This window comes from Aquila chrysaetos, chromosome W (genome assembly GCF_900496995.4).
Source record: "Aquila chrysaetos chrysaetos chromosome W, bAquChr1.4, whole genome shotgun sequence".
Lineage (NCBI taxonomy): Eukaryota > Metazoa > Chordata > Aves > Accipitriformes > Accipitridae > Aquila > Aquila chrysaetos.
This window is the reverse complement of record NC_054457.1, coordinates 3618281-3631951: the sequence shown is the minus strand read 5'-3', so window position 1 is coordinate 3631951 and position 13671 is coordinate 3618281. Positions and strand designations below refer to the sequence as shown.

The following is a 13671-nucleotide window of genomic DNA, read 5'->3' as shown; positions in this document are numbered from 1 at the left end:
AGCCACATCCAGCCTGGGTCTTGGAATACACCAGAGGGGTGAGGAAAGGACCTCTGATCCTGCACTTCGAGTGGATGACATGGGGGACTGAATCAACTACTCTTGGCCAAGTGGGGTCTATCTCCTCCCTACTCCCATGGTCTGCCATGAGCCAAGGATAGTTAGGGACAACCTATCTCCTTCTGAAGGTCTGGTGTTGGCTGTGGCTGGAGGTAGGACAAAGCCTGCAGTGCAGTGTCCCAGCACAGGTACCCCTCAGGCTCTTCCCAGGGACGGGCTGAAATCACAAGGCTGTGTAGCAGGGAGCTCAATCAGCACCTTTTTTATTAATATGCATCATAAATAAAGAAATAAAGGCGAGACACCTTGTTCTAATGGGGAAATACAAATTAAATATGGTGCAATGTCTGCTAAGCAATGTATAAGCAGGAGGTAACCTTGCAAGACCAGGGCCCCTTGCCATGGGGAAGCCAGCCGAGGCACGATGCTGAGAGCAGTGTCAACCTGGCCAAGGCACCAAATACTGGCATGGCCTTTTGTTAACACTGTTCCCCACCTGATGCGCAGTGGGCAGCATGACCATGGCAAGGAAGGGATTGACTGGCATTGCCTCTACCGAGGACCCCAGGACCCCCAGCAGCCCCTTGTGCTCATACACAACACTCGCCCCCTCCCCACCCCACGGCACTGCTCAGCAAGACCAGAAACCCTATGCCAAGGGGAGTACCACCCCTCCCTCCCCATCTCCCCATCTCCCTCTGGGAGCACCCCTCTGCTCTACCTGCTGGGAGCACTGCCCCCAACTCCAAAGAGCATCCCTAGCCCAGTCAGGGACCCTGCCCTCACCCCCTCCCCTCCTACCCCCTCTCCACTGAGCATCCCAAGGCATCCTAGGCACTGGCTCCCTGCTCAGCATGGAGGGCACGGGGCCACCCCCCAAAGCACCCATCTCCACAGAGGGTGGCTCTACCCATTCTGGACCTATGTAACACTGAACATCCATGCTCCTTCCTCACAATTCCATGCACCCCTTTGCTCCACATGCATACACATACCCTGTCCCCCTCCCCTGGCTGTGGCCAGGCACAGCCCCAGGCCTTGCAGTGTGGCAGTGCCAGGCCACTTGGCCCAGTACAACCCACCAGGCACCGCTATTACACATTAGGACAGGGCTGCTCCAGTGTGGAGGAGCCTACCTTGCAGCCTCCCTTCAAGCCGCAATGCAACCCATCAGCCCAGCCTTGCAGAGACCTTGCCAACACAAGGTGCTCCCACCCCTGTGGCTGATGATGCCAGGGATGCTGAAGGCTGCAGTCTGCACTGCCACCCCTGGGGAGGGGACAACTAGCATCCTGCACCCTCCAGTGTGAAACAGCCATGCAGCAGGGCAGCACTGCCCTGGCAGGGACTGCTTGGGTTCCTGCTATGTATGAGTACATGGCTTACGGGTGCTGGAGATGGCGTGGGGTGGAGGGGGCTCAGATGGTCCCTGGTGTGGCTGCATGCACAGCGATGCCTGGTAATACGAGGTGCAGCTCGCAGAAGGCCCCAGGGGCCGAGTCAGCCTTTGGCAGCTGCACAAGGAGGAGCAAGAAGGAACCACCTACAGTTACTGTATTTTGTAATGGTAAGAAACTAGCAAGAAGCTGTGTCTGTTCCTCTGGCAGGGTGGGCTTCCCCAGACGAGCCTCAGCAGCCCACGGTACTGTGCTTGGCCTCCCAGCCACGTCAATAGTCCTCATCCTCCGGGTGGGTGACGTACATGATGGGCACCAGTCCCTTCTCGGAGCCGAGGCTGCACTGCAGCCAGTCACCGTCTACCTTGGAGATGACCTGCAGGATATCCCCCTTGTTGAAACTCAGCTGTCCTGCCTCGGTGGCAATGTGATGGCAAAGAGCTTTCACTTCACTGCAGGCAGAGGGAGGGGAGGAAGGGTTAACTTGCCACAGCACACTCACCCCATTGAAGCCCAGGGACCACCGAAGGCACAGAGGAGTGAGGAAAGCACCCCCTGCCTCCCTCCCCAGACAGGCTCTCAGCTGCCCCCCAGCTCCCCGTCACCTGCAGATTGCAGAGTTGGGGTGGACAGATGCACAAGCTGTGTCACTGCCCTGATCTGTCCCCTGGTCCATGAGTACAAAGGGGGCCAGATGAACTGCAACAGTCAGAGCCATGCCAACCCCAACCCACCATGTCCCAGCATCTGCAGGACAGCCATATGGTGCCACTCACCAGGGAGGGTGGGCAGACAGCCCCCAGGCTGGCCATGCCTTGGGGGGCACTTCAGGTGGCTCTGGCTGGGGGGGCTCCAACTCAGGGGCTGCTTCTTGCCACATGCTTGCCCCGACCATCTGGGCCACCAGCTGGAACATGGACTTGTCCAAGCTCAGCCAGCTGGAGGGCAACCTGCAAGAAGGAGATAGAAGCAGGTAGTGGCAGGGAAGCGTACCCGGTGGCAAGGAGCAGCTGCTCTCATGGCAAGGTCATGCCTTAGAGGTCTGGCTCCATGCACAAAGTGCACTGTGGTCCCCAGGCTGTCTCCTGGCAGGGAGGGCTCAGCATCCTCCAGACACACCATGGCCTAGACTGGGAAGGACATTTCCAGTGGTCATAGAAACAAGAAGGGTGCAGATGGAGAGGCAATGCAGGGAGGGCCCAGCTACATGGGGCAACTTCATGCATCCTCCTCACCCATTGTGAGCAACAGGGATGGCTCCATGTTTTGCTCTCACTTAGTACGTGTTTTTGGGAGGGATGAGGTGATGATGGGGGTGATGCAGCAGGGGCCCTTCCTGCGGAGAGGGGGCTTAGGAGCTGAGGCAGTGGTAGAGCTCAGGCAGAAGATTGAGCAAGGGTAGGAGCCAAGGAGGGAAACGGTGGTGTGGGCAGGCAGGCAGGCAGGGCTGGACAGGGGTGACAGACCTCTCCATTCACACGCTGCCTCTGATGTACCACCATGGTGTAGCCCAGTGATCGGCTATTGACCTGACATCCACCTGCACTGCTGCAACCCCAGGTTAACCAGCCCTCCCCAGCCCCATCCCTACCTGTTAGGCTGCCTGGGCTCTTTTTGCACCTTCCTGGACCCAAACAAGTGTCCCCACTTGATGGGCTGGCTGCCCTTTGATGTACTGATGCTGCTCTCCTCTTGGGGGGCTGCTACTGCTACTCCCACTCTTTGCTGAGTCCCAGTCTCCTTTTCCTTGCTGTGCTTCAGCTCTGTAAGCACCGAGTCTGGGGGGGCTGCCCATCCAGAAGGGCCAGCTCCATTCCTTCACCTCTTTGCCGACCAGTACCTGCTGGGGCTTTTCCAAGGGCTCTTCCACAGCTTCAGGACTTGGCTTGCTGGCAGCCTTGGGCCTCTCCTCCAAGGTACCCTCAGCCTCTGCACCCTCTACCACCCCTTCACGGGGGGATGGTGCCTTGCAGGTCTCTGCTGATCTGGGCACAGCGTTCAAAGCTGCCGCCTTCTTCTCATAGCGGATGAACTTCGAGCCTTCGGCCGAGCCCTCGATGTAAATCTGAGAGCTCTGCATGAGCTGGTACCACCAGCCTGCCTGCTTATCCTTCTTCCCCTCCCACGTGCTCTCTCGTACCTTCCTCTGCTCTTCCTCCCTGTTGCCATCTCTGCAGGAGGCCCCCACCCCCTTGACCCTCTCACTTGCAGCTTGCTGGGGGCTGTAGCCTGGTGAGATGTCATCATCTCTGGCACCCACTTTGCATGCTTCAGGGGCAGTGCTGCAGTCGTAAGGATCCTCACTGCTGCCCCGCATCCGCATCAGCTGCAGGGTGGAGTGTGTGGAAAGCAGCAGGTCCTGCTTCACACGCAGCAGCTCCTTTTGCTGCTGCTGCTCTTTGCTCATCTGCATCAGGTGATGTTCAAAAAGGAGGTCTAGGTTAAAGGGTAGCAGGGAGAGAGGCTGGAGCAGGAGCAGGAGCTCCTCAAAAAGAGGCTGGCACACACTATGAGACAGGCACAAGAAGCCTACTGGCTGATAGTGTGCCAGGATGATATCTGTAGGGCAAGAGACATTTAATTAGATGAGAGGCCCTTGCCACCTTTGTCAAACCACCAAGAAGCTGCTGAAGCTATGGGGAAAGGAGTTGGACACTAGTTTTTGGTCACAGATGTGGCTGCAGTGTGAGGCTCAGCACTGGGTCAGGGAGCACCAGATGCTCTGTGAGCTCTGGGCAAACTGGCCCAGGTCCTGCTTCCAGTCATGGCTGCAGCCAGGACCTGCCTGTCAGACTATCCACCAGGATGACCTCTGCCACAAATGCCATGGGAGTAGGGTGCAAATAAAGAGCATCAAAGAGGGTTGGCACACATTAAGATTCTCTTCCCCACCTACTGGAGATGAACAAGGAGCTGAAGATCTGGCCAGTACCAGTCCCCTGCAGAGAGAGAGGTGTCGGGGACAGCTGAATACAGTCTTTCTAGGGATCTGGCTGGGCTGAACTGTGGATCCTAACAAAATGAACTAGCATTTCTACCTGCAGCATTCATCTTTCACTTCATTTGACCACATCTGCAGTGCCCCCCCCCCCCAGCTTTGTTGTCAGGTCTCACTCCCAGGGAGAGAGTTGGGAACAGGATTTGTGGCCGTTTGGCTCCAGTGAGATAACAAACTTACACCATAGACAGGACTTTCACCTTATCTCCAACCTTTTTGCCTAGCCTTCTGTGTCCTGACAGCCCAAACAGAAAATTGGCGTAGTCAGCAGGATTGCCATGGATAAACTGCTGCAAAAATATAACTATGCCCCTTCCCAGGCTGGGAAGGAGTGGGCCCAAAAGTTTTGGAAGGATGAGAATGCATTGAGCAGTGTCAGGCTGTGCATTTGTGTGGTTTTAGGAGCCTGTTTATCTTGTGCTCAGCAAGAAGCTAAGGAAGCCCCTGCTCCCAAACAAATTTCTGATGTAGAATATGCAGCTTTGAAATCAGAAAATGAGGTGTTGAAGTCCTCATTGGCCTTTGAAAGGGAGACAGGAGAAAAATTAGCTGATAAACTTGTGAGTGAGAATAATCATCTCAAACAGGAAAGGGTGAATCAGCTATTAGATAAAACCTGAATATTCTATAGCAAGTATATTACAAATATTGCTTTCCAAAATCTATGCTTAAATTACTGTTGTGAACTTTATTCAACTGTGAATGAATCTCAGGCTGCTGTTATACTCATAATCTCTTTAGATATAAACTGTTGACCAAGTCTGAGACTAGGAGTTGATCCAGCTGCACCTAGACTCTGACAGGAGTTTAGAAAGCAAGGGGGTCTTCTCTGAACCTCGTGACTCAATGGGAGGGTCTCCCCTACCTTTCTCTAACTTGATTTTTCTTTGTATGTTTCTCTTTTACCCTATTGCATCTTCGGTCTCTGTATACGTAATTTTAGTTTGATTCTAACTTAATTTTCCTTTGTATGTTTCATCCATGTATTAAATAATAGAGTGAACCTTGCCATCGAATTCTGTGAAGTCACGCTTTTATAAATTCCTATTGAATCAGTTTTGCTAATACCCTTAAAGGTGATTCTTTAAGTGGTCCAAACCACTCCTTTTGCAACAAATTGGTGTCATGGACAGGATGGCAAGTAGTATCACTGATTACTTACAAAGCATGGAATAAGTTCGAGCCCCAGATTTTCAGAGGAATGGGCTCGTGATAACTGGCATGATTGGAAAACTGTTGAAGAACAGCTAAAACTGGCCAGGGTCAATATAAAAGTTGGAGGAAAGGGTTGAAATGATGCTTATGTAAGCTCCCCATCCCCCTGACATCATGCAAATTAGGAAACCAATTGTATCCCCTGAAGAATGGGATGAAAACATATGGGGTGACCCTGATGATAGCTATGCAAGGGGAAATAACCCTCTGTCTCCTTTAGATTCCCCCAAATATGAGGCCAGGCCCATTATAAAAAACAGAATAAATCACTGGACCTCAGGGTGGAGTAGGAGATCATACCCGAAAAACCCCATTTGATCCAATTCAGATGGCCAATTTGTAAGAATGCTACGGCCGTAAGCCAGGCAAAACTGAAATTGAATTGGTCAAGCGTTTCCCAAAGACTCATAAATCTGGATGGCATTTGCGATTGTATAACACCATCTACTAATTGAAAAATAGATGGAGGAGAGATGGCTGCCCCAAAATTAAAGCCTTTTGTGGATCTGCTAATACAACTGCCCCGAAAGTTCATACCAAGCCAGGAGAATATCCTATGGGATTTTACACTGGACAACCTGTACTGGTGAAAATGCCTCAGACTGGAACAGTACTAATGGTACTAACTACACCCAAAAATCCCTACACATGGGAAGCCAGAGATTGCTCAGGAAAGGGACACCGGATTAGCACCTGGTGGTCTCACCTTCCTTTTAACCCTGCTGGTTGAATACAACCGAGCATATTTTCTTCCCTTTTTTGTGTTCACAGGAATCCTGAATGAACTGCATGTGGATGTGGAGACCCAGGTTTTAGGCCATACCAGGGGAGAAAATACAAATTGGCTGCTGGATAAATAACGGAACCAAATTTAGATTGCAACTTCACCAAACCTATAATTGCATATTGTATTTGGGGTTATAGAGACACCAAATTGCTATTTGAATTTATAATTAATACACAAAATATATGGAATACATATGTATACAATGGTGTGGCCATGGATCCATGCCTACACTGATTATAATGGATCCATACCAAGTTTGTCTGTAGTGGTGTTATGAAACAATTTTACCTTTTCCAAGCAAAAATGGGTCATAAAAGATGAAGACAGAGATCAATGGATTCCGTCTCTAATGGAGAAAGGCAGAGACACCATCTCAATAGGATGCCGAACTGAAAACAGCACTGAACGTGCAACAGCCTCATGCATTACTATAGAATATGCCAGAAGTCAAACACAGCTTCGATCACATACATGCCTGTCCCTATGGATGCGAATGTTGGTATACTTTTACCCTATTTCACTCAGCACTCATAATGGGTTTCTGGGCCAATTTCGAGATCAATTCCAGCATGACACTCCAGTTTAAGTTTGAAGCTGAACAGCCATTTGTACCAACTCGGCCTCCTATTGAGCCAAGTCCTCACATCTTCAGCACAGGCCCTTACATAATTAGAAACATGGGTCAACAACAAGTTCTCCTCAACCCTAGTTGGTCTCCAAAAAGGGTAGAGCTAACACTACACATTAATATCTCAGAAATTAAACCAAACTGTTCCACCTTTTTGGGAACTGCTCACACTGGCTGGTTGGCATGGTTACATGGACAATCTCTGAAACAATCTCAACATATGCCATGAGATGCCACTGGGTTATTGGGAACAGGATTAGGAATAGTCAATAGCATAGATGCTGAGATCCTAATGAACAAAATAACTGCTTCTACAGACCACCTAAGGAAATTGGAATATCCATTAAAATCATCCTTATTGGCCTTAGGAGCAAGTCAATGGCTCCTATCAGACATTTTACCCCATTGGGAATGAATTGAAGAAAACGATCATCAATTAATTGTAAAAGCCCTCGGAGCAAACCAAGGTGATACTTCCCTTGCCTTGAGCTGCATCCAAGCACAGTTATGGACACAGTCTATAGCAGCAGCTATCATTAGAGAAGGAGAGGGAGGAATCTTACCCACTGAAATTCGAAAATTGATTTGGGACAATGCTTCAGAATTTGAGAAAGAGTTTCAGTCATGGTGGCAATTAGTCAACTTTACCTACCATGCAGAGAGTGATAAGATTATTGCCTTTATCCTCACAATACGCAATGCTTCGGTATACACCATATACCCAATCATTGCGCTGGGATTAAACCATGATGGAACTATACTCTATCCATTGGAACATAGAGTATGGGCCCAACAAAATAGAAACAAATGGCAAACTACTGATATTGATGCATGCATTGTACGGGAACAACGGGGATTCATTTGTGAAAGTAATACCATCAAGGCCCAAGACATTTGTCTTGACACTGAACACAATATCTGCCATTTTCAAATACATCCTGATTAAACCCCTGAAACTGTATTTATATATACTGGAAAAGGATGTGTTTGTATGAGAACACTTTGTGATTTTATATTCGTAGATAACATTACTGTAGATACAAGTAATCACTCAAATATCTGTGTTTGTAACCTTACAAAAATGATGGGATGTGACTTTGATTATTTACCTCCTGTTACCTCTTATCAATTGTTACAATATGACTATACGCTAATTCGTGATCTGCTGCCTACTCCTATTGGAATGAACCTCACCTTGGTGGGAAAACTTCTACGACATGAAGACCTGAAGCAACTGTTGAAGCAAGTTCAAGAAAATGGACAAAAAACTCTGATTACCATCCATCACTATGCAGAGAGGATACATCAGGTGTTGGAAAGAGTAAAGAAAGATGGAGAACAGAAATGGTGGGACTCTCTTTTCGGATGGTTGCCAACTGCCACAGGAATCTTCAACAAGATGCTTCATCCTGTCACTATCTTATTAGTATTCACTGTATTGTGTCTTGTTTTGATAATGACCCTATATGTTAAGCTTTGGATTATGGAAAAATGCTTAACTCCTCTGTTACCCCCACGAGATATATATATAATCGACATACCGAATTCCTTTTAAATATTATGAAGCTTGAGTGACTATAGTCACAGGGTGGATTATGTGGAATGATTGCTGGAGGTGACTTACTTATTGATTTGTGTGTCCCCCCCCCACCTCTTAAGGGAAGGTGAACCTCCAGGGTGGAATGCAGTGGATATGCAAGAAATCTGTTCCATAATAATTCCCTAAGCAACATAACCTGCAACCTTAGATGTTAGCAACACCAGGGGAGCTTGGTATGCTGACTCTGAGAAACAACACGGAGGGTGGAGCGGAGTGGAGACACCACGGCCAGGCTCTGTGATATCACTGCAGGGATAGGGAACTGGAACTACTGGAACAAGAATGGAAGGTCCCTGCATTGAATCCACTGAAGCAAGGAGGTGAAATAATGGGGGTTCTGTCAACGCTATGGCCTTACTTCTGATTTATATCATAAGTGCTCAGTCCTGGAGTAGTGACATGCTAAATCATGTTCTCTGGGTGAACTTTGCTCATTATAATCTCATTATAATACCAAAACACACCTCCATCCCAAAAACTACTCGGCTCCAAGGTGCGACCACCCCCCTACGGAGCATGCGCTCTGAATTTTCTCTAGCATGTACCTTTAAAATTAAAGCAAGAGAACTTTATACCAATCATAATAAAGGTATATATGACTAGAGTCACTCAAGCTCCACCTAAAAAATAAGACAATATAAAAAGACTTAAGAGAGGAGGAATGCTAGGGAAGACACCATCATAGACAAGTCAGGAGGACATTGCTGACTTCTGGGATCAGTTGACGGGCTGAACCTCTCTTCCCCCCCATAGGGACACCTATTGGGTAAGATTAGAACCCTCGGTCATACTGAGTGCTTCCCCGGGAAATCTCTATAGAGTTTTTCCATAATTTAGTGTGCTTGTAGTCAACTGTATAATTATTTGCACGTGCTTTGCAGACAGCGTATTTATCACTGGCAATCCAAAAGAATCTGTACTGTTGCTTTAATAAACTGTACTGTTCATTAATCTAGCCGTGATAGTTTGTTAATGCAACCAAACTCCCTGAGTCTGGTAATTCTAGTGCATTGAACGCGGCTAAGCTGAGAGTGCAGTACACTATTAGTGCATCTGTTATCGTGATAGTTCAACATATTGAACGCAACCGGACTTAAAACGTTGAATTGGACATCACTCAGAAATTAAACCTAGCTGCCCCCAGCCCCTCTGACATCTGAGGATAAGTTGGAACGCAAGGGGGTTTATTTCCTGCCAAACTTCTTTACCCTTTAACGCTGTCCTGGTTTCAGCTGGGATAGAGTTAATTGTCTTCCTAGTAGCTGGTATGGTGCTATGTTTTGAGTTCAGTATGTGAAGAATGTTGATAACACTGATGTTTTCAGTTGTTGCTAAGTAGTGTTTAGTCTAAAGTCAAGGATTTTTCAGCTTCTCATGCCCAGCCAGCGAGAAAAGCTGGAGGGGCACAAGAAGTTGGCACAGGACACAGCCAGGGCAGCTGACCCAAAGTGGCCAACAGGGTATTCCATACCATGTGATGCCACATCTAGTGTATAAACTGGGGGGAGTGGGGGCAGAGGATCACCGCTCGGGGGCTAGCTGGGTGTCAATTGGCGGGTGGTGAGCAATTGCACTGCGCATCATTTGTACATTCCAATCCTTTTATTATTGCTGTTGTCATTTTATTAGTGTTATCATTATCATTATTAGTTTCTTCTTTTCTGTTCTATTAAACCATTCTTATCTCAACGCACAAGTTTTACTTCTTTTCCCGATTTTCTCCCCCATCCCACTGGGTGGGGGGGGGAGTGAGTGAGCGGCTGCGTGGTGCTTAGTTGCTGGCTGGGGTTAAACCAGGACAAACACAACACTGCTCAGTACAAAGGCAGGTCTATTTTCCTGTCTGCTCCAGAGAGAAGTGCTGACTGCACACACAGACACTAGAAATGTCTGCTGTCAGCCCCCAAACCTGCCACAAGATACTGGGCTGGGCTTCTTGCAGTGCATGGGGCCCTGGGCTGAGCCCAGGCTGAGCCAGCAGCACTCTCAGGGGATCCAGCAGGTCGAGGGTGTCTGTCTCACTGTGCACTTAGCACTTAGTCATGCTGCTTCTAAGCATCTGGCAGCTTGGTCATTGCTGCTGGGTTATCAGTACACTCCAAAAAGATTTCTGGTTGAAAAAACAGATACATCCAGTAAAAATCTTCATTTGTCAGGAGGTTTTCCTTTCCATTTCCCATGCCTGAAGGGTTTCAGCTAAGTGTTCATACCTCCAGCCATATGAAGCTCTCAGGCACTGGGCAGGGAATGCAGAAATTTGGGGAGGGTTAGATCTGGTCTCCTGCAGGTAGACTGAGGGATTGGCATTGGAGGTGATAACCTTGGGTACTAGCTGCAGCTGGGAAGGACATGGCTGGCCAGGCTCTCCACAGCTCAGGTGGAGGGAGCTGCATGGAGCTTTGACTTCTACCTCTTTCCCTTTAGCTGAGCAGCCCTCCAGCAACACGTACACTGGGACTATGTATAGTCTAATCCTTCAGCTCAGAGCAGAGGGGAGCAGCCTAGGCTGAGAGACCAACAAGAGACATGCGTGCCCCAGAGCTTAGATCTGTGCTCTACAATGTGCAGAATTTGGCCCCCACTGCAGCCCACAGCCCTCAGGCTCTTACCTTCATGGTTGAAGAGGTGGTTGAACCAGAACTCCAAGGACTGGATACTGCAGGAAGGGAAAACAAGCAGGGAAAGAAAGAAAAAGTGAAAATCAATTCACCCCCTTCATCCTAGCTGTTCTACAAGAAGTGTGGCTGGAAAGGGGCATTTACACAGCATAGCCCCGTGAACCTCAAGGCCTAGTGAAAGGACAGTGGCTCACTCCCATCAGCATGCACTGACCACAGCCACCCAGCTTGTCACAGAGCCAGTTTGCTTTACATGAAGCATTGTGCAACCGTAACCCCTAACAACAACCATGTTTCCAGCAAGTTTCCTTACCATTTAGCTCCTATGTCCTTGGCAGAGCTTAGGTTTGCTGAGAAGGGCTCTCATGAAAGAGGTAAATCATCTATAAACATGAGATCATTGCTGCAGGCTTGGCCCAAAATATGCTGGCATCCTGTCCCAGCAGGGGAGAGCTGGGCCATCCTGGGTGGGGAGAGCAGGGCAGAGCTTGCTCCTGCTTGTAGGGGTCCCCCAACATTTGGAGATCTTGGGGACTCTGTTGCCACTGTTGGAGCTCTTGCTGATCACTGGAGAGGAGCAGGGAAATACCATCCTAACAGTACTCATCCCTTTACCGCGGCCACCTTCTGTTTAACACAGAGTGTAGTGCACGCACTCCTTATCCAATCTGGAAGGGTCAGCCTTGAGTCCTGAACCAGGGCAATTTCTCCTTCAAAGCCTCACGCACTGGGATTCACTGCAGCTCCAGGAAGCAGTGATTTAAGCAGGGATTTTCAGGAGTAATTTATGCATATGTTATGTCTATCCCTATATGAACACTGACAGACAGACTCTTCCCACCTAATGTTTTGGGGCTAAAACAAGCTGACAATGTTCTTCAGCGGGCTACAGCCAGCCCTTCTCAGCTCTGGCCTGGTAGGGGTAGGTTTTGATCCTTCTGAAGCTCACAGCTTCTTCCTTCCCTCACCTACAGCTGGGGAGTGGCTTCCCAGGTTTCTTAAGTCTTTTCATTGGCAACTGTGCCTGCTTGCAGTCAAGGACCAGCACCTGCTGCCAGCCCTGGACAGTGACATGCAGTCAGCCCAGGGAGCCTGCTTACTTGAGGAGGCCAAAGATGAATGCATTGAACCTCATGGTGTGGTTGGTGAGCTCTGTGTACTGGCTGATCTTGCTATAGAGGCTGTGCAGCAACTTGGTAGAGGGGCCTATGGAGAGAAGCGAAATGTTGAGATTAGTTGTGGTCAGCAAAGCCAAAAGGGCATCACAGGAAGGAGCATCAAGGCAAAGACAGAAGTTGGCTGGGTGCCCATGCCCGTATGTGCATTGCCCCTCCACCAATTATCAAGATGAGCTCGCTCCATCCCAAGAGTTAGACTTCAGAAGGGGTAAAGTTGTGGTCTGTCCCAGACTGCCACTCCAAAACTTTGGGAGAGTTTCAGTGGATGAAAGTACCCCAGGGACCTGTCTCCCACACTATAGGGACAATCACGGCCCTCAGCTCAGAATCAGCAGGTAAACAGAATATTATGGTGGGTAGTTATAATTTGGGGTATCTGCAATCACAGAGATAACCCCAGAGCTGGAGATTTGCCATAGACAGGCTAGGAGGCTTCCCAGCCCTGGATGTAAGCTCTTCATGATGCAGAAATCAGTGTGGCCCTGCCATCTGTAACCTCAGAAAGGAGTTCTCCTGAATGGTAGCCACTGCCACAATCCAGGGTGCAGACTGGTACTAGCAGAGGGTGCAGGTGATGTGGGCATGCTTGAGCAAAATGAGCTGTGCATGCAAATTTTCTTACAGACCAGCTCTGCCTTATACAGTAGCTGCGCAGGGCTAAAGATGAAGGTCTAGAAACACCCTGGAAACTTAGAGGATGGAAAAGGGCATTCTTTTAGGGTTTTTTCTTTCTTTTTTTTTTTTTTCTATTGCTAGGGGCTGTTATAGGAGAATTTAGAAAATTCAGGAAAAATGACAATAAATATTTGGACAGAATAGAGCAGTGGCTCTCCCACCTTGCAAGAGAAGGTCAAGGTTCATCTTGTTCCACAGAGGGAGCCAGGTATTATTCTGCATCTGCATCCTTATAGTCAGCCTTCCCTAGCACCTCCCAGCCACAACACAGGAGTACCACAGAGCAATGGGCATCACTACACACCCTCCATACCTAGCTGGGTGGATGCCTCCACCATGCTCCAGGGGATGTTCCTCCTCTGGCCAATGATCATGTCCAGGACATAAGCCTTGAGCCCGTCACTCAGGATGTCCTGGACAGCAGGGCACAGGTATTTCAGGATGAGATGCCCCACGTTGGGGCTCACAGAGCTATTCCCAAGTTTGGCCTAAGGGAGAACAGGCAACAGGGAGAG

General features: G+C 48.9%; 1 protein-coding gene across 1 annotated transcript in view; it reads right to left on the bottom strand.

Moving 5' to 3' along the window:
- Positions 1–306: 306 nt before the first annotated feature.
- LOC121232768 (iporin-like) overlaps positions 307–13671 on the bottom strand; it is a 97658-nt gene continuing 84293 nt past the window's right edge. Inside the window, 7 exon segments of the mRNA XM_041121184.1 lie at positions 307–1909; positions 2234–2407; positions 3049–3242; positions 3244–4016; positions 11295–11341; positions 12404–12509; positions 13470–13644. Of these exon segments, the coding sequence (XP_040977118.1) occupies positions 1729–1909; positions 2234–2407; positions 3049–3242; positions 3244–4016; positions 11295–11341; positions 12404–12509; positions 13470–13644 (1650 nt within the window). The 3' untranslated portion in view covers positions 307–1728.